Below are 24,297 nucleotides of genomic sequence, written 5' to 3'. Positions count from 1 at the left end.
CTTATAGAATACTACCAATTTTGTAAATAGCTATCATGTAGGAAAAGCATGACATGCTAACAATTGTTTTTCTCTGTTTGGATGGTGAGTTAATTTTCTTATTCATTTCTGTATTTGTAAGTTTTCTTTAAGAATATGTAGTATTCTTTTAATAAAAATGATAAATACTTATTTTTTTAAAAAAAGAAAACTATTTTGTTAAATGAAGGAAAATAACCACTTGTCTTCTGCTGCATTCATATTCTTCTCTCATATAAAGATTTCTATAATTTCCAATGTGTGTCGCTGAATCCAACATGTCTGCCACCAATCTGTATAGCATTATCATACTAATGTCTTTAATATTTATTTTTTAGTTTCAATGGACACAATTCCTTTATTTTATTTATTTGTATGTGTGCTGAGGATCAACCCAGATCCATAAATATGTTAGGCGAGCTCTTTACCGCTGAGCCATAACCCCAGCCCCCATACTAATTCTTTACAAAGCACAGCATTCCGCTCATCATGTTCCCAGTGCAAGAGCACTTAAGGAACCTTCTTGGTTGCTTATTAAAAATCAAAGTCCTCTCTTTCAAGAACCTCTGACCCCAATCTATTTATCTGGTCTTAGCTTTCTTATGCCTCATCTCAAATTTGGCTTATATGGGTGGGACTTCAATATTCACACAGTTGGCTTTCATTCACATTTGCATCTATTATATAGGAACAGTATTGTCTTTCATATGCAAAAGCCTTTTTTATACACCTTTACCAGGAATTATTTTTTTAGAGCTAAGAAGAGTTTGTAAAGAACAAGTAAATTGTATTAGCTTTTATATTTTAATTAAACATGCAATAAATAAATATGTATTTGATACAGAAATATACATACAAATCACTAGGAAAAAAAAAACAGAGAGGCTTAAACATGCCCTTTTACATATGACCTCCATAGTTTATATTTTAAAAAATCACAAAACAGTAGAGAAAGATTGACATTCAGAAACTGACTGCAGGGGGAAAATATATATATATATATACATATATATATACATATATATATATATATATACAAATATATATAAGCACATATATTTCCACTTCTTCAACAACACACAAATTGTGAAAGTATTAAAGAATAAAGTGTACATGAAAACAACAGGGGTTCAGTATATATATTTTATTTGTTAAAGGGATACATTCATTTTTATACTTTATGTATTTTGCTTATACTAAATTTTTTTTTTTTGAGAGAGAGAGAGAGAGAAATTTTAATATTTATTTTTTAGTTTTCGGCGGACACAACATCTTTGTTTGTATGTGGTGCTGAGGATCGAACCGGGCTGCACGGGCGCCAGGCGAGCGCACTACCGCTTGAGCCACATCCCCAGCCCTATACTAAAATTTTATAATGTCTAAATCATTGCAAAAAAGGCTTAATGCAAAAACTAAAATTGCTTTTTTTACTAGGAAAAAAATATGAGAATGCATAAATAACTGTGAAAGAAGAGGGTTTTTGTTTTGTTTGTTTGTTGCAGTGTTAGGGATCAAACCCAGGGCCTGTGCATGCTAGGCAAGCACCCTACCACTGAGCCACACCCCTAGTCCTTTAGAGTATCTTTGAAAGCATATAAGCAATGGAAAATGACATAAGTCATGATCAATAGACTTAACTAAAAAATTAATTTCTGTACCTCAAAAAAATAGTTATTTAAAAAATTTCTCACAAGTTAAAAAATTCCTCTAGGAAAAAAGATAATACTAAATTTTACAAATAGAGATGTGTTTAGCCATGTTAGGAATGAATGAAATGCAAATTATTACAAAAGGCAAGACCAACAGATTAACCACATATATTAATTTCTGTGCCTCAAAAATAATTGGTTATTTAAAAAATTGAAATATTAAGAGACTTTCACAAGTTAGAAATCAAACAGTCCCCCTAGACTGCAAGTTAGCACAACCACTTTGATTGTCCACAAAAGACTAGGAGGGGGACTACCATATGAGAGCCATCCCACTTCCTGATATTTATCCAGTAGAACTGATATTTATCCAATAGAACTCAAATCAGCATACTGTAGAGATATAAACACATAGATGTTTATAGTAGCTCAATTCATAATAACCAAATTATGAAATCAGCTCAGATGCTCATCAACAACTGAATGGATTAAGAAAATGTGGTATACATACATAATGGAGTTCTACTCAGCCAAAAAGAATAATGAAATTATGCCATTTGGTGATAAATACTTGAAATGGAGAACATCATGCTAAGTGAAATAAGCCAGACTCAGAAAGTCAAAGGTCAAATGATTTCTCTCATATGCAGAAGACAGAGCAAAGTAAGGGGGAGGAATGAAGGGAGGAATCTCGTGAAAATAGGAGTTCAGAGGAAGGGGATAAAGGGTAGGGAGGAGGGATGAGTATAGGGAGGAATCGAGGAATGAAATTGACCAGATTATGCTATGTACTTCTGTGAATATATCACAGTGAATTCCACCTTTATGTATATCTATAAAGCATCATTTAAAAAATAAATCAGTAAGTAGTAGGAAGACCAATAGAGTAAAGGAAGGGGAATGAGGTGGGGTTCTGAGAAGAAGGAGAAGGGAAAAGGAAGTACTGAGGGTTGAAATGGAGCTAAGTATAATCCGTGTCTATAAGGTTATGTCAAGACAAACTCACTATTATATGTAACTAATGTACTAATAAATTTTTTTTTAAACAAACAGTTCCTCTAGAGGGAAAAGACAGGCAATAACTTTAAATTTACATCAAATAACTTTACATTAAAATTCAAAATATTTTCATCCATATTAGTAATGAAAGGAATGCAAATTAAAACCATGAAAAGATGCCCTCTTTGGGATCACTTCACGAAAACTAATTAAAGTAATAGAAGTCAGTGCAATGCTGGCCATGAGCAAGCTTATGCACTACCGCTGTGTGTAAATCAGAACAAGCACTCGAGGAGAAAGTTTGACACTGCTCATTAAGACCATTAAAAACAGCTACATTCCTAGGAAATTACTCTCAGAAAAATAAGAGTTTCCACCATGATATATTAGAAAGATACTCATCACAGTGCTTTTTTTTATGACTATAAGGTGGTAAAGAACATAAATTTTGAAAATGTAATTAAAACACTGTGCACCAAAATAACAGAATGGCATGCAACAATTAAAGATCAAGTGCATTAGATAATGGGGAAATGCCCCTGGCACAGCATTAAACAGGAGAGGATAATGCAAAACCATGCGGTAACATAATGGCAATTCAATTAAACTAAATTGCATATATTTTTCTAATGTGTATGTGAGTGTGTTATTAAGTCAATATACCTAAGTGTAAACAGTGGTGGCAACACAATACAATCTTGGAGACAGTATCCAGTTGATCATTTTTCTAACTTAGAGCTTTCGTTATTTTCAAATGTTCATAAAAGTAATCAGAAATACATAGTTACCCATAGAATTGTACCAGAAGCACCGGAGGCTTTGAGAGAGACTGTCAGCTCCCTAAGGAGAGGAGAGAGATGGCCCAGGAAGTAAATGTTCCTGCATTCCCCATAGAGAGAAAACAAAGGAATCCTTTAAGAAAGGAAGCGGCAGCCAGATTCTAGTAAGTTCTTTCCTTGGTATTCTTTCATAGCAACCCTCCGTGCCTGGGTTCTTCCAAGGGCCCACTGAGCCCATTTCTATTTTCCTGGAACATGTTTGCTGCCTCATTTTTTATTCCGACCCACTGACAGTGATACCGGTGATGAGAATCAGGGCCCAGTCCCATTCCCCCAGTGTGAAGATCAATCACCTGAGAAACGCTGAGGCAAGAGCAAAGAGTTTTATTTAAAGGATAGAACAGAGAGAGAGAGAGAGAGAGAGAGAGAGAGAGACTCAGAGGAGGGGGTCCAAGTTGGAAGTTGGTGTGTGAGGATATGGGGGTGTCTGATCCCTTTTATTCATTTTATGTTTCTTTTCTTCTCATGCCTCCTTCTCCTCTTATCTTGCCTATGTGACTAGTGACCAAAAAGTGGGCCAAAAGGTGGAGTGATCCAAGGGGGAGAATGAAGCCGCCCATGGGTACAGGCAGAAGGGAGCAGCCCAGGGGGCCTTCAAGTTCCTCCTTGGTAGGGAGGAATGATTCCCTGGAGACAGGTAACCTTGGCAACAGGTTGGAGGAGGAGGGGGAAGTGTCCTAAAGGTATTAGCATTTTATTTCCTTTCTTTTAGAACCAGCCCCCATCTTCCCAGGGGGACCCCATCACTCATTACCTACACTGTCTGTCCCTTTGCCTCCTGGCCTCAATAGCATCTCCCTCACTCCACAAGCCTCTCTTCAGAGAGAGAAACATTTCCCCATCCTCCAGCTCTGTGGTCAGCCCTTTTCTGCCTGAAGGATATGGATCCATGGTCCTCCTCACTGTGATCAGCATCTACACATCCCCAGCAGCGCACCCCGGACATTAATCACAAAACCAGGGGCACAAGTTAGCACCATGCTGGCAAGATTGCATTATGATGAAAATAACTACCGTGATCCTAAAGAACTCACAAGTGGAAATCACAGCCTTTGGCCCAACTTTTTACACATGCACATTTGTTCACCCTTAATGCAATGGCAGGGTTGAGTGAGAATGGTCTTTTCTGTCTTGGTCTTTCTCTGAGCCCTTGGTCTTTTGCCTTTCTTTTTCTCCTCTTTATTATCCACATTACCCATCCTCCTGACCCTCTGAACCAGCGCCCAGGGCCTCTCAACCAACAGAGCTTCTTCCTGCTCCATCTCTTGATTAGATTTTGATCCAGGGATCTAGCAGAGTTTTGCTTCCTAAGAGCAAAGGAATCACTGAAAGTTATAAATTTCATTAACAAGCCCCATTTCAATGCTAAGTTTCCAAACACATATGCTAAATTTGAATAAGCATATTTCTTTTCTGACAACAAACTTCTGAACTTTACAGTTCTGACAATTACACCACTGGGTATCTAAGAAGAGCCAACTATTATATTTTATCATCATTATCCCAAGACCAATATTTAGCTAATACACATAGGAATGACCACACTAGCTGTTAAATTTCTGAAATATATAATGGTTGATAAATAGCCTCTCCCCGCAACCCCCCACCCTATCCCCTTGTCCCACCTCATTGAGGCTGACCCAATCCCTCACCCAAGACACTCTGGATCTCCCCCAAATCTAGCAAATAAACGGTTGAGTTGATATTGGCAGAACAACCAGCTGAGCAACAGATGCACAGCTATTGTTCACTCTGATCGGCTCTCAAGCCACACAGGTAGTTAAATATTTTGAATGTTATTCCTGCAAAACATGATACATCTGACAAATATAAATTCTTCCAGTTTTTTTTAAAAAAAACTATCCCAGTAAAATGTGAACATGCAACTGAATTCCCTGGAGGGCTTGTTCAAGCACGTGGGTGTCACCCTCGGAGGTTCTGAATCAGGGTGGGGCCTTGGAGTCTGCATTTCTCATAATTCCCAGGAAATGATGCTACAGCTGGTCCACTGCTCCATAGATAGCTCCCTGTTGTATATGCATCTTGAGAGCTCAAACATCAGCTGACATAAGAATCATATGAGGAATCACATAAGACAGATTGATTCTTCCTCAGTGGCTCTGGGTGGAGGAGCCCCAAGCACTACATTGCATCAGGCTCTCAGGTGATGCATAGGGACCATGACCTTAAAGCACAAGGTCTTAGAGCACTAAAGAGAATTCACTCTTTACTTCCACATAATGAAGATCTTACCTTTAAGCCCTGGTTTCTAAAATGAGACTCCACCCAGACTATATTGGAGCTTCATGATTCCAACAATGAGGTCAGAAATGAGTCTAGGAAAATGCAGGCAGGTGCCTGTCAGGGAACAAAGGAGCCAGTCAAGTGCAAAGGGAAAGACTGATTTCTCTTTTCTAGAAAACAGTTGACTCAGAAGATTTTTCCATGATTAGAAATTTGCCCTACCTATTAACTAGGCACTCTTTCCACAAAACAAAAAAGTAAAGTGTCAATCTTGGTAAATCTAGCCATTTTCTGGATTTTAATAGTGCTTAATTTTAGTTGAGAATAAACAGTCTTCTGTGAGCTACAGGTTTGTACTCTCCCTGCCCTTGGGCTGGGCAAGCTTCTTAGCTTATGGAAAAGTCTACACGCCCTAACACTAAAGGGAGAAGTCCTGGCCCCACCTTGCTCAACTTGGGGAAACCCATGACGTAGCAGAAGTTTGCTATTTTACTAGTTGTGTCTGAGAGTTAATTCTGACCCATCTTTCCAAAAATGGTAGAAAGGGATATGGAAATGGTAGTTATCTTCCTATTGCAAAAAGAAAAAAACAAAAATGAAATTCATTCTGACTTCAGTTCGTCCACTGCTAAATGTCTTCCTGAGAACAGATAGCGTCTTCAACAAATGGTGCTGGGAAAACTGGAAATCCATATGCAGCAAAATAAAATTAAACTTTACTAGTATTTTTTCCATGTTTTTTTAAATTGATGCTATAAAAATTACTATTTTTTTATAGTTGTACCTAATGGTGGGATTTGCTGTTACATATTTGTACATGCACACAATTTAACAATATAATTTGGCAGATATCATTTCCCAGTATTTCCCCTATCCTTCTCAAATATCTTTATATATATATATATATATATATATATATATATATATATATATATATATATATAGTAGAAGGAAAATAGCTGAACATTCACAAGAAAAATGGCATCTTGCCATTTGAGAATTCTTTGTGTCCTCAAAGCAACAGAAGAAGGGGACAACTGGAAAAAGTATGAGTCCCCTCCAGGGCCAGCCACTTCACCCACTTAGAGCCCAGAGCTGGATGTATGGATAAAATAGAAAGAAGAACTTTGCTGAGTTTTGTTCTATGACAAAATCTGCAATTTCTCACACTTTTGTTGTTCTTGTTGCTCTGAAGATTTGAAGAACATAGGCTATGGCCCTATTTGGTTTATTTCTGACACCGAATTCTGAAAAATGGCAAATCATCAACTGCAGGGCTTTGCCAAACTGCTACTATTTTTGTGTGAGCTGATAGCTTTAGATTTTTTAAAAGGTTATAAAAACAAAGAACATGCCAAAAAAAAAAAAAATTCTATCTGTGGCTCCTGAAGCCTAAAGGGTCTTATCTGGCCCTTTGCAGAAAAGTTTTGCCAATCTCTGATTTAGTGCTAAAAGTGAAGTCTCTTTACCTTCTAAATAGAGCAAAATAACAAAGTCAGGGAATCTATGACTCATAAATTTTTTCAGGAAACCTATTTTAGGATTAAGGCTTTAGTATTTTTCTCAAGAGCAAAAGAATTCCTCTGAAGTCCTAAATGAAAATATCTATTATGTGTTTACTATTCCCCCAGTTACTTCTCATTTGGTGATTTGAGGGTGGAGGTTGGAGAAGGGAAAAGGATGTATGGAAATCGGTGATAAAAGACCCAAACAAATCAGACACATTATTGATTCTGCAACAAGGGCCTCCATTTGCTGAGGCTTGGCTGACCACAAGTTAACTAACTAGCTGTGGCATAAAAGTGAAACTAGATCCAAACTCTGCCAAAGTTCCAGGTTCTGAGACTGTAGGTTCAATGATGTCACAGAGAAACTGCCCTTATATTCCAGCAAAGAGCCTACAAATAATCTAGCTATATTGATCCACCAAGCCCACAGGAGAGCTCCATCATCCTACAAATAGTCTAGCTATATTAATCCACCTGAGCCCCCAGGAGAGCTTCGTCAACAATTCTCCGATATAAATCATGGTGCATGTTATTAAAGACGTGGCAAGTATTTACTTGGCTTCATTAAATAGTTCAGAAGTGACCACCTTAAAAACCAAGTTGGTAAACAAGAGTTATTTCCTTCACCTCCCCTTTCTTTCTCTGCTGTGGAGCAAGGGGAGGTTTCCCATTCTTCCTCTTTGGGTTGTTCCTCTCCTCTCCTCCCCAGAGACCTCTCCTGAGGGCCCACTGTCTCGCTCCCATCTAGAGAGGCAGCCAAGGGACAAATTGGTCAAAAAGGATTTTCTTCCTCCCCAATTCCTATTTCTTGCTCTGATTCTATCTGGACCTTGGCCAGCTCCCAATATATCCTGTTTCATAGATTCTGCTTTAGTAGGACCTGGAAAATTCTATCGAAGTGAGAGGGTTGATGTCTTTTCTTGCATCCTAGGAAAGAGATCAGAAGCCTCAGACATGCCTCTGGAATGGGACGGAGAATAGTAATGACCAGTAGTATCAAAAATTCCTAGTAGATTTTTTTGTTGTTGTTTTTAGAACTTTCTGGAGTTTGTGTGTGTGTGTGTGTGTGTGTGTGTGTCTGTGTGTCTGTGTGTCTGTGTCTGTGTGTGATTTGTTCAAATTAGTTATACATGTCAGTAGAACGCATTTTGATACATCATACATAAATGGAGTATAACTTCTCATTCTTCTGGTTGTACATGTTATAGAATTACACCAGTTGTGTAATCATATATGCACATAGGGTAACAATATCTGATCCATTCTACTATTCTTCCTAATCCCTGCCCTCTCTCCTTCCTTCACTCCCTTCTGCCTAATCCAAAGTAGGTCTATTATTTTTCCCTAGCCTCCCCCCCACCTTATTATGAATTAGCACCTGCATATATTAGCACCTGCCTTTGTTTTAGGGGGGATTGTCTTATTTCGCTTAGCATGATATTCTCCAGTTCCATCCATTTACTGGCAAATGCCATAATTTCATCTTCTTTAAGACTAAGTAATACCACATTTTCTGTATCCATTCATCTATTGAAGGGCATCTACGTTGGTTGCATAGTTTGGCTACTGTGAATTGAGCTGCTATAAATATTGATGTAGCTATGTCACTGTAGTACGCTGATTCTAAGTCCTTTGGGTATAAAAGGAGTGGGATATACCTTTGAGTATATAAGGAGTAGGATAGCTGGATCACATGGTGGTTCCACTGCAAATTTTCTGAGGAATCTCCACACTGCTTTCCATATTGGTACACCAATTTGCAGCCCCACCAGCAATGTATGAATATACTTTTTTTCCCACATCCTCACCAACATTTATTGTTGCCTGTATTCTTGATAATTGCCATTCTGACCAGAGTGAGATGGAATCTCAGTATAGTTGTAATTTGCATTTCTCTAATTACTAGAGATGCTGAACAATTTTTCATATAGTTGTTGACAATTGTATTTCTTCTGTGAAGTGTCTATTCAGTTCGTTAGTTCATTTTTTAAAATTTCTCATATTTTAATATTTTTTTAGTTGTAGTTGAACACAATACCTTTATTTTATTTATTTTATTTGTCTATGTTGTGCTGAGGATCAAACCCAGGGCCTCACATGTACTAGGTGAGCACTCTACCCCTGAGCCACAATGCCAGCCCCTCCTTAACCCATTTATTGATTTGGTTCTCAATGTTACTGTCCCAATAAATCTAAATTCATGTATAAGGCAGAGATCATTATAAAGAAGAAACTTGCCTCTACAAGAGAAGACAGGGGCCTACCTTGTTTAAGGGATGATATCTTCAATCCTACTAATGGGGGCATTAGAATCAGGCCATATTAGAAGAGGATATAGGTGGGGGTTTGGGGAGGTCATGGTTCCTGAGCCCACAGCCACCAGACCCTCAGATTTAGACTTTGGACATTTTCCCTAAATGTGACTATACATAAGGTTGCAGAAATGACAATGACCAGATTAAAAGAAAGCACTGCCATGTAACTTTGTTACAAAAAAAAAATTGTTTTAAAACACCGCATGTTGGCAAATGCTTTTGAAACTTCATTTTAAAAATTTCCTAGGGATCTCACAGGATAACCTGGGGCCTTGCTCTTCCCTGAGAAGCCCTCTCCTCTCCTCCCCAGAGACCTCTCCTGAGGGCCCACGGTCTCGTTCCCATCTTTATTCAACTGTCCCTTCTCTTTGAGTGGACCTCAAGGTGGTACAAGACTTTGAGGTGGATCCTTGTAGTTCACTCCCTGTTTTTCCTTCTTCTTTCACTTTTCTCTTCTTGGCAGTTATCACTATAATCACAAACTACCTATTTTAACTATCCATCCTACTGTTGGCTTCTGCTTCTCAAATGTAAGCTCTATGAAGGCAAGAAGTTTTCTTGTCTGTGTTTTAGATCACAGTTGTAATCCTTCTCTCCTAGAGGAATTTGGGTATAGGAAGAAGCACATCTTTGAGTTTTCAGTTTTATCCACTTGAAACTAAACCAAATGGGAACATGATTGTCAAAACCCCACTACTATAGAGCAGGCACATGAACAGTATGAGCCCCGTCCCCAATGGAGATGGGCCCTGCTTGACTTAATCCAACTCATGATCCCCTCCCCCATTCATGCCAGGTGTCCCACCAGGGTAGGTCCCTGCTCGGGCAGTGTGAGCTGCCTGGGAAATAAAAAGTCTGAAATAATCAGTAAGAAATAAAGACAGAGCTAGAAATTAGATAGAAAAAGAGGAGTGCCTGATAGGCCTTCCAGTCCTGACTGAACAATTGAAAAGGGGCCCCAATTCCTTATTTAAGGGGAAGTACATCCAAAAACAGGGATAAGGTTTCAGCGGGAGGAGTCTTGGTGCTTGCTTCTCAGTGTGGCAGGGGTCTTGCAGTAAACAGGTTGATTGGCATTTGGCAGGTCACACTCATCTCCAAGAAGCTGTGTGGCTCCTGTGGGTCACTCCATCTCCGGTGCTATGCTGAAACTTGTGATGGAGCTGGGTAGGACGCCACATGAACTAGGCATCCTCCAACCAGTGGGGTTGGTACTGGCAGTTCCTGATACCTGGCTTTCCTGCCCAATGGCTTCAACACCGCTTTAGTTCAGATGGGTAATGGATGGCTTCCGGCACCCCATCTTAATGATTGGTCAGGGATGAGCACAGGATGCAGTTAAGATCAGCAGAAGATGAAGAACTCAGGAGATGATTTTGTATCTTTGGCAGAGGGTATAAGCTCTGGAGGCAAACCACCTAGATTAACAACCCCAGCTACATCACTCACCAGCGGCTGACCAGGAGAAAGTTAATGAACTTCTGCTTTCTCATCTGTGAAATAGAAATGATAATAGTACATATCCCAGAGAGTGTTTTTGGAGATTATAGGACAAAACATCAAGCACGGAGTAAATAAGCTTCTATTGTTGCAATTCCAATGGGTAAAGGAAAAATAAATCTTGAACAGAGCCCTCTAGAGCAGCAAATCACTCAGTCACCAGTAGACATTCCAGGTGCCCATTAAAGACCATGAGAGGAGCTAGGTGAATCAGGGTTGAGTCCTATATTGACTTGGAGAAATGAATCATGATCACTCCCCCAAAACAAAACAAGAAATTACTGAAGGTGTTACATTAATTCTTCCTTTAATTTCACCATTAGTAAATCTTTAAGGCTTTGTTTAAAAAAAAATCAAATATAGATTTCCATTTTGAATGACAGCTCACCTCCAACCTAGCCACTCTCATTTCTTTCTGGCCAACCTCATTTTCTTTCCAGAGGTAATTCACCAACAACAGCTTCCATTACCAACTCATTTTGTGAATAAACTCCTAAATGTTTTGTGGAATTTTCATCATTTATATGTACTTACAAAGGGAAATATGTCAGACCTCTGACACATTTATAAAAGGTTGTATTGGCTTGAGAACAGTAGGGTAGGGCACTTGGTTAAGGTTTTGTTTTGTTTTAACTCTTTTTAGTTATGATACAACACCAGGCAGGATCCATCTTCACATAATCACGAAAGCATGGAATTCAACCTGCTCTGATTTAGTCCCCAACACTTCCCACCTGCTCCCTCTACCCTCCCTCCACTCCACCAATCCTTCTTGAATCCATTTACAGTTTTTTTTTTTAATTAGTGTCCTGTGGGCACACCTGATACTGAACCCACCTGGCCGTATCCATGCACATACAAAACTTCAGTCAGATCATTCCACCACTCTTCCCTTTTTCCATCCCTTCTTCTTCCTCCTCAATATCTTTCATCTACTCTACTGATATTTCCTCTATTTTGATGAAATTCCCCTCACCTCTTTTTTTTTCTCTCTTTCTTTCTTGTTTCCCCCATTTTGTTTTAGCTTCCACATATCAGAGAAAACATTCAACGTTTGACTTTTGGGAACTGGCTTATTTCACTTAGCATGATAGTCTCAGTTCCATCCATTCACCTGCAAATCCCATAATGTCATTCTTCTTCATGGCTGAGTAGCACTCCATTGTGTATTTTCTTTATCCATTCATCTGTTGAAGGGCCTTTAGTTTGGCTCCATAGCTTAACTTAGCTATTGTGAATCATGCTTCTGTATACATTGATATGGCTGCATCATTATAGTATGCTGATTTTAAATCCTTTGGTTATATATCGAGGAGTGGGATAACTGGGTCATACGGTGGTTCTATTCCTAGTTTTTTGAGGAATCTTCATACTGTTTTCCACAGTGGTTGCACTAATTTGCAATCCCACCAGCCCTGTGATTTTATTCTCTGTAAGGCTCTATGAGATTCTGTGATTGAGCACATTTCCTCATTTGTGTTCTGGTTTCAGAATGAATTCAACACATTTTTGAAAGATGCTGGACGTCAACTTGTGGTAGTTGAATTTTCAGCAAACTGGTGTGGTTTCTGCAAAGAGATGTGTTCTGTTTTTCATGTAAGTATCAATAGTATTGAGTTCATGGCTATAAAAGGAATTTAAGCCCCCAAAATAATTTTCCCAGAAATTCTTTAAAGTTTGGCACTTATGACACATTTTGGGATAGCCATTTGGGGCATCCTGAGGAAATGGTAGAAAATTCACTGGGATCTAATTCGTTGACACCAGAAGATTAATACTACTCATCTATAGATAATTCAGCAAGGAATGTCAAGATGTGCAAAAGAGTCCAACTATAAAAATGAAAAAAAAACTAATCACATTACAATAATGACATTTTGCCAAAGTTCCAGAGTTCAGAACTTTAAAATATTGGCATAGATAAGATACATATGATACTTATTTTTAGCTATAATATAAAAGAATAATCATTCCCTAATTCTTCAATTCTATTATAAGGGGGGGGAAAAGATCATAGGTCTCTTTTTAAAAGACATTCTCTATTTCATTTTTTCTGTAGCTTTATCGAGGTATAATTGATAGACCAAAAAAAAACTGCACATATTTAATATACACAACTGATGAATTTGGACATAAGCAAACTCCTGTGATCACCATTTCTACAATTAGAGTAATAAGCATTATCTATCACTTGTAAAAATGTCCTTGTGTCTCTATGCTTTTTCTCACCCTTCCCTGAAAGAGGTAGTAAGAATGCTTAACCTGAAATCTACCCTTTTAACAAACTGCTAAGTGTGCATCATATTGCTAACAATAAATGCTACACTGTACAACAGATCTCTAGAATTCATTTATCTTCTAAAACTCAAACTTTCTACCAATTGAACAACTCCCTCTATACGCCTCCTCCTCCAACACTCCCTGGTAACCACTGTTCAATTATCAGGTTTTATAAGTGAATGTTTAGATACTTCATAGAAGTGAAATTGTGTAATATTTGTCCTTCTGCCACTGGCTTATTTCACTTGGCATAATATCTTCCAGGTCCATTCATGCTGTTGCAAATGACAGGCAAACCGTGTCTTACACATCCTTTCTTGTTCCCGCTCTTCTTGGTAAAATATTCTAGTAAAATAATCTACTTAGTGTCATGGTATGTTTATATTCAAACTTTTTCTACATGTTCATATGTTATAGTGTCTCCAAATTAAAATTTTAATATACTGTTTCATCTAACTTCTCTATTGTCCCACTTAAAAGCTCATTATACTATTCGGTTTTGGTAAAACAGAAAGAATCTCAGGGCATTTTCTTTTCATTTCTTCTTATTCTGCAGAAGTTTCACATTTACTTTTGCTCTCTTTCATGAAATTTATTCTTTCCTTCAAATATAAAATGTCTTCAGCCGGGCACAATACACACTTCTGTAATCCCAGAGACTCCAGAGAGGGAAGATTTCAAACTCAAGGTCAGCCTGGGGAAATTAAGAGAGACCCTGTCTCAAAATAAAAAGGGTAGGAGATGTAGCTCAGTGGTAGCACCAAGGTTCAATCCCCAGTACAGAAAAACAACAACAAAGTTTTGATTCCTCTATGAAACTGAAAACTAAAAGTATTCTGTTCTATTCTCAATGAGGTTTCTAACATTTTTGACATTTTTTTTTTACTTGAATCCACCTAAACTGATTCTAATCACAGTCCCAACCTTGACATTTAATTAAAAATGAACTTACGGTCAAACAGAGAAATGGGCTACATGTCATCTCAACATGCCTACAATGTCTTGGAATACATAGAGGAAACACTTAAAAAAAAAAACATTTCTTCACTTTACTTATTTCTATTTCCATTGTGCAGATAAATGGGATTCACTGTGCTATTTCCACATACTCTTGAATTGATCATGTGCATCCACCCTTCTTCTACACCACCCTGAGCCTTTCCTCACTACACCCTTCCCAGTCCCTAGAAATCTCCCTTGTACTTTCAGGTCAATTATTTATTTATTTATTTTCATTTTTAGTTTCCATGTATATGAGACAGAACATGCAAATACTTGACTTTTTGTGTCTGGCTTATTTCACTTAACATGATGTCCTCCAGTTCCATCTATTTTTCTGCAAGTAGGATTTTATTCTTCTTTATGACTAAATAATACTCCCTTGTAGTATTAAGATTATATGATGCATAGAGACAGTCTTTATCCATCCATGTGTTGATGCGCACCTAGGCTGATTCCATCTTCTTAAATTTTGTGAAAAGTGTAGTTAGAGGCTTTACTCTAGTGATAATATTTGATTACTTCCTATTTCTCATTTGCATATCTATGCTTCTCTTGGGATTTATTCTTTCACATGCTCTCATGATTGTAGTTACCTTTCCTCCACTTCTGGGTGTTGGATTCTCTTAGGTACCTTTTAGAAGGCTGCCTATTGGTCATGAATTCTCTTACTGTATGCTTATAGTAATGATCTTTATTTCTTCTTAGATTCTGAAGGACAGCCTTGCTGGGTGACCTTGACTGTCAGTGATTTTCTTTCAGGACTTTATATACATAATTCCATGCCCTCTGGCCTTTTCCGTTGAAACCTCGGCAGTTAGTATAATGGGTTTGCCTTTAATTGTGCCTTGATGCTTCTCTCCTGAAGATTTTAAAATTCTTTCTTTGTCCTTTACTTTTGACAGTTTCCTAAAATACGTCATGGTGAGGTTCTTTTCTGGTCTTTTCTATTTAGGATTCTAAAGACCTTCTATACCTGGATGTCCTTGTCTTTCCCAAGATTTGGGAAATTTTCTGAAGCATTTCATTCAGTAGGTTTTCTATGCCATTGACATTTTATTTCTTCTCCTTTGGGTACACCCGTAATGACAACCTTTGATCTTTTAGTGGTGTTCAGAGATCTTGAATGTTCTTTTCATTCTTCCTTAATTTTTTTATTTCTGTCTGAATATAATATTTGTAAAGACTTGCTTTCGAGCTCTGATATTCTTTCTTCTGCTTGATCTAGTCTGTTGTTGAGGTTTTCAAGTGAATTTTTCATACTGAGCTTTTCACTTCCAATATTTCTGATGTTGCTTTTTTCCCCAAAAATCTCTCTTTCCTCCATGTCTTGCTCATATATACAAATACTGCATTGTCTTTCTTCTTTCATATCATTGTTTGTATTCTCTTGGATTTCATTGGACTTTTTAAAAAAACTGTTCTTTTGAATTCTTTATCAGGTATTTCATTCACTTCAGTGTCTATGGAATCTGTTACTAGAGAGTCACGAACTTTAGAAGATGTCATATTACCTTGTTTTACTGTGCTTCTGTACTTCTGTGTTGAAAATTATGCATCTGTTGGATGGATATCTCTACTGTTTTGTGGGACAGCTGTCTTAGGAAGCAGCTTTCTCCTGACAACGTGTCTTGGCATGACAGCTTAGTGTACAATATTGACTTTACTTCCAGCCTGGCACCTCAGTGTAATCTCCCTGCAGCTTCCTTGGTTGAGACTAGCAACTGTGGGCAAAGTGCATACTGTATCCGAGCTGGAGAGACCTACTGTCTCTACACGTCTTTGAGTAGGGACTCTAGCCATTTAGGCAGTTGTTGCATAGACAGTATGGTATGTGGGGTGCACCCTATAATGGGTGTGGGGGCCTCTCTCCGGTGATGGGGGGTTTCCACAGGCACTGTTAATATTGGATATTCCTTGGAACTGTTTCTGTTACTGGCTGCTCTGGTTGTGGCAAATGGCTTGAAGCACTTGTCCTCTGATTATAATTGATATGGGTCTAGATGCTTCAAAGAGACGGAAGAGGTAAGGGCTGGAATCACAGACACCCCCCCCCCAGAAGGAAAATTTTAATATCTAACAGACCCTTCCATTCTGACACTCAAAACTTGAAAAAAAAAAGAGAGAGAATCTCCCTAACTTTGCACAGAGATAGCCAGTGCTCAAGTGCAGGAGTACAAATCTACTCACGTGGCACAAAGTTACAACTGATCAAATTTCTACAGCCTACAGGAAGTGTTTTCATAATGTAAAATGAAATCTAAGTCTTGGTAAACTCCCTTCTTCCTGCCTTCAGACCCTAGGGGTAACAGCTCTGCTGTTGCTACATCTTGGCTGTTGAAGCTCCTCCTATACCTGCCTTGCCTTTACGGGTAATCATAGTTAGTCACTGCATAAACTTCCACGAGTTATACTAATTTGATTGTGCCATCTGTTTTCTGCTGGAATCCAGACTAATGCAAACATATTTTTAAAATAAATGTTGGTGCACCTTCACTGTAAAATACTATTCAGATATTTAAAAAACAAAATGAAGTAGGCCCATATGGAATGATGAGATTAACTCTAAGACAATTTATCATTAGGTAAGAAGAGCACAGTATAGAAAAAGTGTGTATAGTATGGTCCCATTTACATAAAACAGAAACACTTACATTTACTTATAAAGGTATCTGTATTTATTTATAAACCTTTATATTACACACACACACACACACACACACACACTCTCTCTCTCTCTCTCTCTCTCTCTCTCTCTCTCACACACACACACACACACACAAAGGGGAAGACAAAAAATGCTTATCAAACAAGTTTGTTTTTCTATGAATGAGTGAAAATTGGGAGAAATTGTGAATGGAAGAATTTCATGTTTTTCTTAATTTTTCTTGTAAGGCCCAAACTATTGCAAGAAAACACATGCATTGCATGTAATTTTTTTTTAACTCATAGTACATGAGGGGTTTGGACAAAGGTTCCACTTACTCTAGGTCACTGTATCAGCCAACAAGCAAATCTGGAAACAAACCAAATTGACAGAAAAAAATTAATACTTATTGAATTAAATGCTTATTAAATCATTGGAAGGCTGGATGAACAGACTCTGGATTGAGACTCCATGAACAGGGGTCTCAGAACAATGCAGGCCCACCTGTGGGGATCCCAGCATTGCCATAATCAGAAGTGAGGGGAAGCATGAGGCCTCCATGGGGTGGGAAAAGCACCATCCACAGAGCAAGAGCCAGGGAGTCGGAACCAGGACCTCCGCTGTGACTGCCCCAGCTGCCTCTAGACATCCAGGGCGTTGTGTCCGGACATTGGAAGCCTCTGCGGCTGCCTCCTGCAGAACTGCCTCCCAGTGCCCCCTCTCTCTGTGCAGCAGGAAGAAAGTAGCTTCATGTCTTCTTCACCTGCAAGCATCCTGCTGATAAAACCAAGAGTGTGTGCACCCAGACTCTAGCTGCAAGGAATCTTTCCTTTTTATTCCTTTCCTTTTATTTTATTTTTTTATTTTTCAGGCTCTGCAGGAAAGGTGGGGTGGAATGAAGTTAGTTAGCCAAAGCTTTGTTCAAGGGAGAGGGAAGAAGAATTCAAGACATTTCAGATACACACATAAAAAAATAAAAATCTACTACCCACAGAGTCTCTCTGAAAATAATGCTAAAGGATGTATTCTGAGAATTTTTCAAAAAATGAGTCATAAGATAATGTGGGGCTTTAAGAAGTGATTTTAAACTTAAGTCTTAATTGTCCTCCACAATCTCCTTTGACCTGGCCTTGATAACTTAGAGCAAGGTAAAGACCTACTAGTAAATATCATCCGCTTTGCAGGCCCTCTGGTCTCTGACCCAACTTTGCTGTTGGAGATCAAAACCCAATAACACAGAAACAAAAATGCCTGACTGTTCCAATAAAACTGTTTTGATAAGAACAAGTAGAGAGTTGGATTTTGTCCACAGGGTGTAGTTTGGGGACCCTCAACTAAGAGAATCGGCAGACATAAAAATGCTCCCTGAAAAGTGTATTTCTGGAACAGGGAGGGTAGTGGATTTGTTGGGAAATCGCATGGAGTCGTCATGGTTGCCCAGCTCGCCTGCCCCAGCGAATACGATGGACGTGGCAAAAGGTGAGCCTCAAAAAGGAAACTGAGGCTGGTGAGGAAGGATTTTGTTTTATAAGTTTATGACCCTCCTCTCTCTCTCTCTCTCTCTCTCTCTCTCTCTCTCTCTCTCTCTGTGTGTGTGTGTGTGTGGAAAGTCAAAATAGAAGTGGTTTGGTTTTTTTTGTTTTGCTTTTGTTTTTTTAATACCAGGGATTGAACCAGGGGGTGCTCAACCACTGAGCCACCTCCCTATCCCTTTTTAATATTTTATTTAGAGACAGGGTCTCGCTGAGTTGCTGAGGCTGGCTTTGAACTCACGATCCTCCTTCCTCAGCCTCCCAAGCTGCAGGGATTACAGGAGGGCACCACCACACCTGCCTAAAATAGAAGAATTTTAATAAGGATTTTGTCATGATCAAATGTGGATTTTAGAAAAAAAAATGTGGGTCTGGGGATGGAACACAGGCCCCGCGCATGCTAGATAAACACTCTACCACTGGGCTCCACCTCCAGCTGAGAACTGCATCCTGAAGAACACAGTGTCCTTCCACCTGCTCCCAGGAAAAAGCCCCCATCCCTCCCCAGACCCTGCGGGGTAGGTCTGCACCCACAAAGACGCCTCACTGTTGCTTTGCTTTGTCTCTGTCCCTTTTCCAGCTTTGAAATGTTAGTCATCGGGTTGGTTCTTTGGACTCAGCTTCTGCCCTTGATCCTTTCTTCACCTTGGCACAGTCTGGCATTTGACCTGGGGCTTCATGCTGTAGGCAGTAGTAAAACACCAGAATGATGCTTAGCTCGCCTGGACAACTTTGTGCTCATTTCTTGTTTTTGCCAAAAGACACCTAGACACCTCTAATGTGTGCTTTAATATGAGCACAAAGCTAATGGGGAATCTTTATTCTTTCATTTTTAAGGACATGCCTCTACAATACCAAAACGTAAGGTTTGCTATCGTGGATGTGGATGATTCTCCGGTAAGAATCTTACCCTCAACCTGTGGATAGTTACGACCATTTGCATTGTAATTGAGTAGCATTGTCTCCATGATTACATAATCAAAGTAGAATCAAGTAGAATTTCACTTTTTTTTTAATAAACCATAGTAAATTCCCACATAATGCTCTTATATGACTTTTATTACTTTTTTTTTAAATTAGCAAATATGTGTTCTCCTGCTGCCCCATCCCACCCCTATACCATGGCAGCCCTCACTAATCAATCCCAACGTTCTCCACCACTTGCCCTAGATTCTGCCCCAGAATCTTCTTCAGCAGAGATGCTCCAGGAAGATAATACCAGTCAAATGGAATTAAGTTCATGTTGAAAAATAATTTCATGTCCATCTTGTGATAAATTATTGATCATTTTCTAAAACCAAACTGAATATATTATAAACATCTTATTATAACTTGTTTTCCTCTTACTTTATCTTGTGCTTTTTTGTGGGTTTTCTTAAATATCACAAGAGATTCCAGGATTTCTTCCCTCCTATCTCTAGAGCCATCCTTCCCTACCCCACCCCACCCAAAATAATCAGCCTCATATGCTCAACCCAAATTTGCCTCTATATAATATCTCTGCAAAATTATTTCTTAATTTTGTGTGCATGTGTGTGTGTGGTACCAGTGACTGAATCCAAGGGCACTCTGCCACTGAGATATATTCCCAGCCTTTTTAATTTTTTATTTTGACAAACGTTCTTGCTAAGTTTCCCAGGCTGACCTTGAGTTTGAGATCCTCCTGCCTCAGCCTCCCAAATCTGGGATCACAGGCATGTGCCACTGCATCCAGCACATTTGTTAACTTATAACAAGGAAAAATAACTGTGTTAACTTTCCATCACTATAACAAAATAACTGAGATAATAGACTTATAAAGAGAAAAGGTTTATTTTGGCTCATAGTTTTGGACGTTCCATGATTGATTGGCCCTGTTGCTTTGGTCTAATGGTGAAGCAACACATCGTGGTGGGAGAGCATGGTGAACAAAGCTGCTTGCGTCATTGCCAGGAAGCAAAATAGAGAAACGAAGAGTTTGCAGAGTCCCACACTCCCCTTCAAGGGGGATTGACCTACAGATCTCCCACTCAACTCCACCTTTTAAAGGTTTCATCACCTCTCAATAACCCCACCCCAGGACCAAGCCTTCAACATGTGGGGCTTTGGGAACATTCAACATCCAAACTATAGTAATAACAATAACAAGTGGTCTATAGATACCTTGGATTGAATAAGCTTTAGGATTAAAAAAAAAATATGTTATTCACTGTTGAGCATTTTAAAGGTTGAAGTTGTAGAGGTTGAACCTTTATAAACTTTATTTATTTGCTAAATATGACAAAGACTATTAGAAATGATAAAATGCATATGATATATAGCATGGTGCCTGGTGTGTAATAGAAGTTCCACTTCTCCATTTCCTCTAAGCCTCATTAAAGTGTGACAGTACTTAATTACCGTTTCCGCTGAATCATACCCTGTGTACTCAGAAAGCACAGCTAGGAACGTCATCTCTTTGTCTCTTTTTAGATTCACAAACTTGTGCAACCATTGCTACAGTCATCTTTAAAACATTTTCATCACTCCAGAAAGAAACACTATACTCTTTATCAATCACGGCAATTCCCTCCCTCCGTGCACCACACCCACCCACAGGAGGCAACTATAAATCTACATACCATCTATATATAGATTTGCTCATTCATAGAAACGGAATCATAGGTGGTCTCGACTGGCTTCTTTCACATAGCATATTTTCAAGGTTCATCCATGTTATGAAATGTATTCGTACTACATTATTTTGCTGAATAATATAATAATAATCCACCATATGGATAATACCGCCTTTTATTTATCCATTCATCCATTAGTGAACATTCAGGGGGTTTGTACTTTTGGACTATTGTAGATAATACTAATATAAAAATTAATGTACAAGTTCCTGTGTGAACCTGAGTTTTCATTTCTTTTGATATATATCTACGAGTGGAATTTTGAAGTCATGTGGTAACTCAGCACTTAACTTCTAAGGAATGGACAAACTAGTTTCCAAAGTAACTACACCATTTCATATTCCCATCATCACAATAAGAGTCCTAACTTCTCCACATCCTTGCTAACACATGTAATTATCAGACTTTTTTTTTTTACTATACTCTTATCTTTTAAGGTGAAACAAAAAACACTTTTTAATAGTAATTTATTTATTTTGGGTATCATTACTATGGTCGTGAAAATTATAATTTACTGTGTTTGTGTGTACATGTGTGTTTGTATGAGTGTTTGCATTAGGGTGGGGAAAGAGATTTAATGCCAAGTAAAAGGTAGCTATATTAAGGAGAGAGGTCCAATTCAGTTTATCCTGTGAAGGGCTAATTTTCTTTGGCGTCCTCAACAAGAGGAAAAAGAAATCCATCCTACCACTTGGAAGTAATTTGGAATGGATTAAGACTATTGGGATTTCAGTCTATTTTCTTGCCTTTGGACTCCAAATCTTTCACAAAGATGAGCAGTGAGGAGGGTGTAGGTATTAAAAGAAAGAAATGTGTGTTAAAATGCTAGACCCATACATCATTCCATGTCTGCAGTATGACTTACAAAGGTATTTTTATTCGTTCCTATTTTTGCAATGGGCTCCTCTGCAGTCTTTCACAAGGTCCTTGACAAGAGAGTTCATTCACTCGGCATCCATTCTGTTTTGGCCTCCGTCCCTCTCCTTTCTTCTAGAGCTCTTGGATGGAACAGCGTAGGAATACGGGAACATTCATTCTCCATTGTCACATTTCTGGAGGCTCTGAGTATATGCTTGGAAATTTCTTGGCAGGAGAGTTTATAAACTGTCAGGCATGCCTCGTGTGGTGGCACATGCCTGTAATCCCAGGGATTCAGGAGGCCGAGGCAGGAGGATCGCAAGTTCAAGGCCAGCCACAGCAATTTAACAAGACCCTCGGTAACTTACTGAGACCCTGTCTCATAATAAAAAATAAAATGGCTGAAGATGTAGCTCAAATGGTAGCAATCCTTAGCAACAACAACCAAAACCAAAAGCGTCAGGTGTCCCTGAGCTTTAAGACATACCTCCTGATAATTCAACAAGTGATATAGCTGGTACAGAGAGAAGACAACAATACTCCGACTTCTTACCATTTCTTTTCCTTTCCAGGAGTTGGCTGATGCTTGTCACATTAAAGCAGTGCCCACATTTCAGATATTCAAGAAAATCCAGAAGGTATGTTTCCATAGAAACCAGCAAGGTCAAATTAGATTATAGAACCATCAGAGCAAAAAGAAAGGGGGAAAAAATCCTACGATATCCTGGGTGGTGAAACAACACATTTATTTTTAACTCTTAGTAATTTTTATTTCTGAACTTACATATGGCCAAGAGGTTAAAAAAAATGCAAGATTTATTAAAAATATCCCCCATTTAGACCATCTGAGGTGTTTGGACATAAGAATTCATAAGGATTATTCTACTGTTACCCTAGCCTGGGGCAGAACCATCAAGAAAGAATCTTCTGGAAAAGAACATGATGACATTCTCACACCAATGTAGACACATCATTAACACCACATGGAAAAACATTCATAAAAAGTTATCACAGGGCAAGATGAATATGTCTGAATATGCAGATTCTAGATTCAGATTCCCAGGGATCAAATACCAGTTCTCCCACCGCCTACCTGTGGGACCTGGAACATGTACTTCATCTCTGTATATCCAAGTTTCCCCATCTGTGAAAACAGGGATCATAATAAATTTTCCCCTCACAGGGTTGTTGTGAAAATTAATTCACTAATAGAATAAAGTGTCAGACCCACCCTGGCATCAAGTGCCCAACGTGTTATGTTAGCTGGTTAGCTGTTCTCTTGAAGATATTTATGGAATAAAATATTTAAAATATTTGGCACGTGATCAAAGTAGCCATTTCATATATGGCTGGAGATATGGACAATTGTGCATATCTCATAAAATGTCATTTTGCCACAAACTTAGGAGGCACAAAATATTCATTCCTTTTCACACAATTACCTCATCCCTGGGAACTTGGGCCAGAGAAACACTTCAAGAAAAAATAAACAGCTAAGTGTATCATAATAATTACAGCATGAAAAAAAATAAATAAATGGAAGCAACCTAAATGTCATTTTTAGTAGAGTGACTAAGTAAATTAGGATACATCCACTCTCTGAAATTGTATTCAATCAAAATGTTGAAAGAATATGTGTAAACAAGTTTATTCTGAAACTTTATGAAGATTTGTATCTGCAGTGTAATGAATAAAAGCATTTGACATGTAACTGTAGAATTTTATTTTCAGTTATTATTTGTTATATACTTGCTGCACTATAATTGTTGCAATGAATTTAACTTATTTTTTTGAAAATAACATTACATGTTCCCTTCCCTTGTGTTTTTACTTGAAAATTAAAGCTATTTAATATATGTTCTCCCAACATGTACTACCTCCATGTCAAGTTATATACCTGTGCATCCTATTTTATTATTTTCTCCACTTCCATCTCAGAAATAAGAATGTGTCCTTCTTCCAAAAATTGATTCCATCCAAGTATTTGGATTGCATTCCCTCCCTTCTGTTCCAGGCCTCTATCCTTCAGTTACCCTATTTTAAAGTTGGAGTTTGGACTTGTGTTTGTGCCATCTGGCCTCCATTTTCCATGATCTATCAGCAGATCTCTGATTTTCTTTTTGGGAGCCATGTCCTTTTCCATCCTGGCCCAGGTGCTCTCTGGGGACTTCATCTCTAGGTGTAGACCAGTCAATGAAGTCTGTTTCCATCAGGAATGGGCCCTGGGTTCTAGTCAAGCCAATCAATCCAAGACA

The 24,297-nt window shown here is 38.5% G+C and overlaps 1 protein-coding gene across 1 annotated transcript; it reads left to right on the top strand.

Moving 5' to 3' along the window:
• Positions 1-10,714: 10,714 nt before the first annotated feature.
• On the top strand, positions 10,715-24,168 carry LOC113184432 (thioredoxin domain-containing protein 8-like). The gene is made up of 4 exons (XM_026391152.2): positions 10,715-10,783; positions 12,564-12,668; positions 19,368-19,427; positions 22,615-24,168. The coding sequence occupies exons 1-4, from the start codon at positions 10,715-10,717 to the stop codon at positions 22,720-22,722; spliced, it is 342 nt and encodes a 113-aa protein (XP_026246937.2). The 3' UTR covers positions 22,723-24,168.
• The last annotated feature ends 129 nt before the right edge of the window (positions 24,169-24,297 follow it).

The sequence above is a fragment of the Urocitellus parryii genome, chromosome 4 (genome assembly GCF_045843805.1).
Source record: "Urocitellus parryii isolate mUroPar1 chromosome 4, mUroPar1.hap1, whole genome shotgun sequence".
Lineage (NCBI taxonomy): Eukaryota > Metazoa > Chordata > Mammalia > Rodentia > Sciuridae > Urocitellus > Urocitellus parryii.
This window is presented reverse-complemented; position numbering and strand designations above follow the sequence as displayed.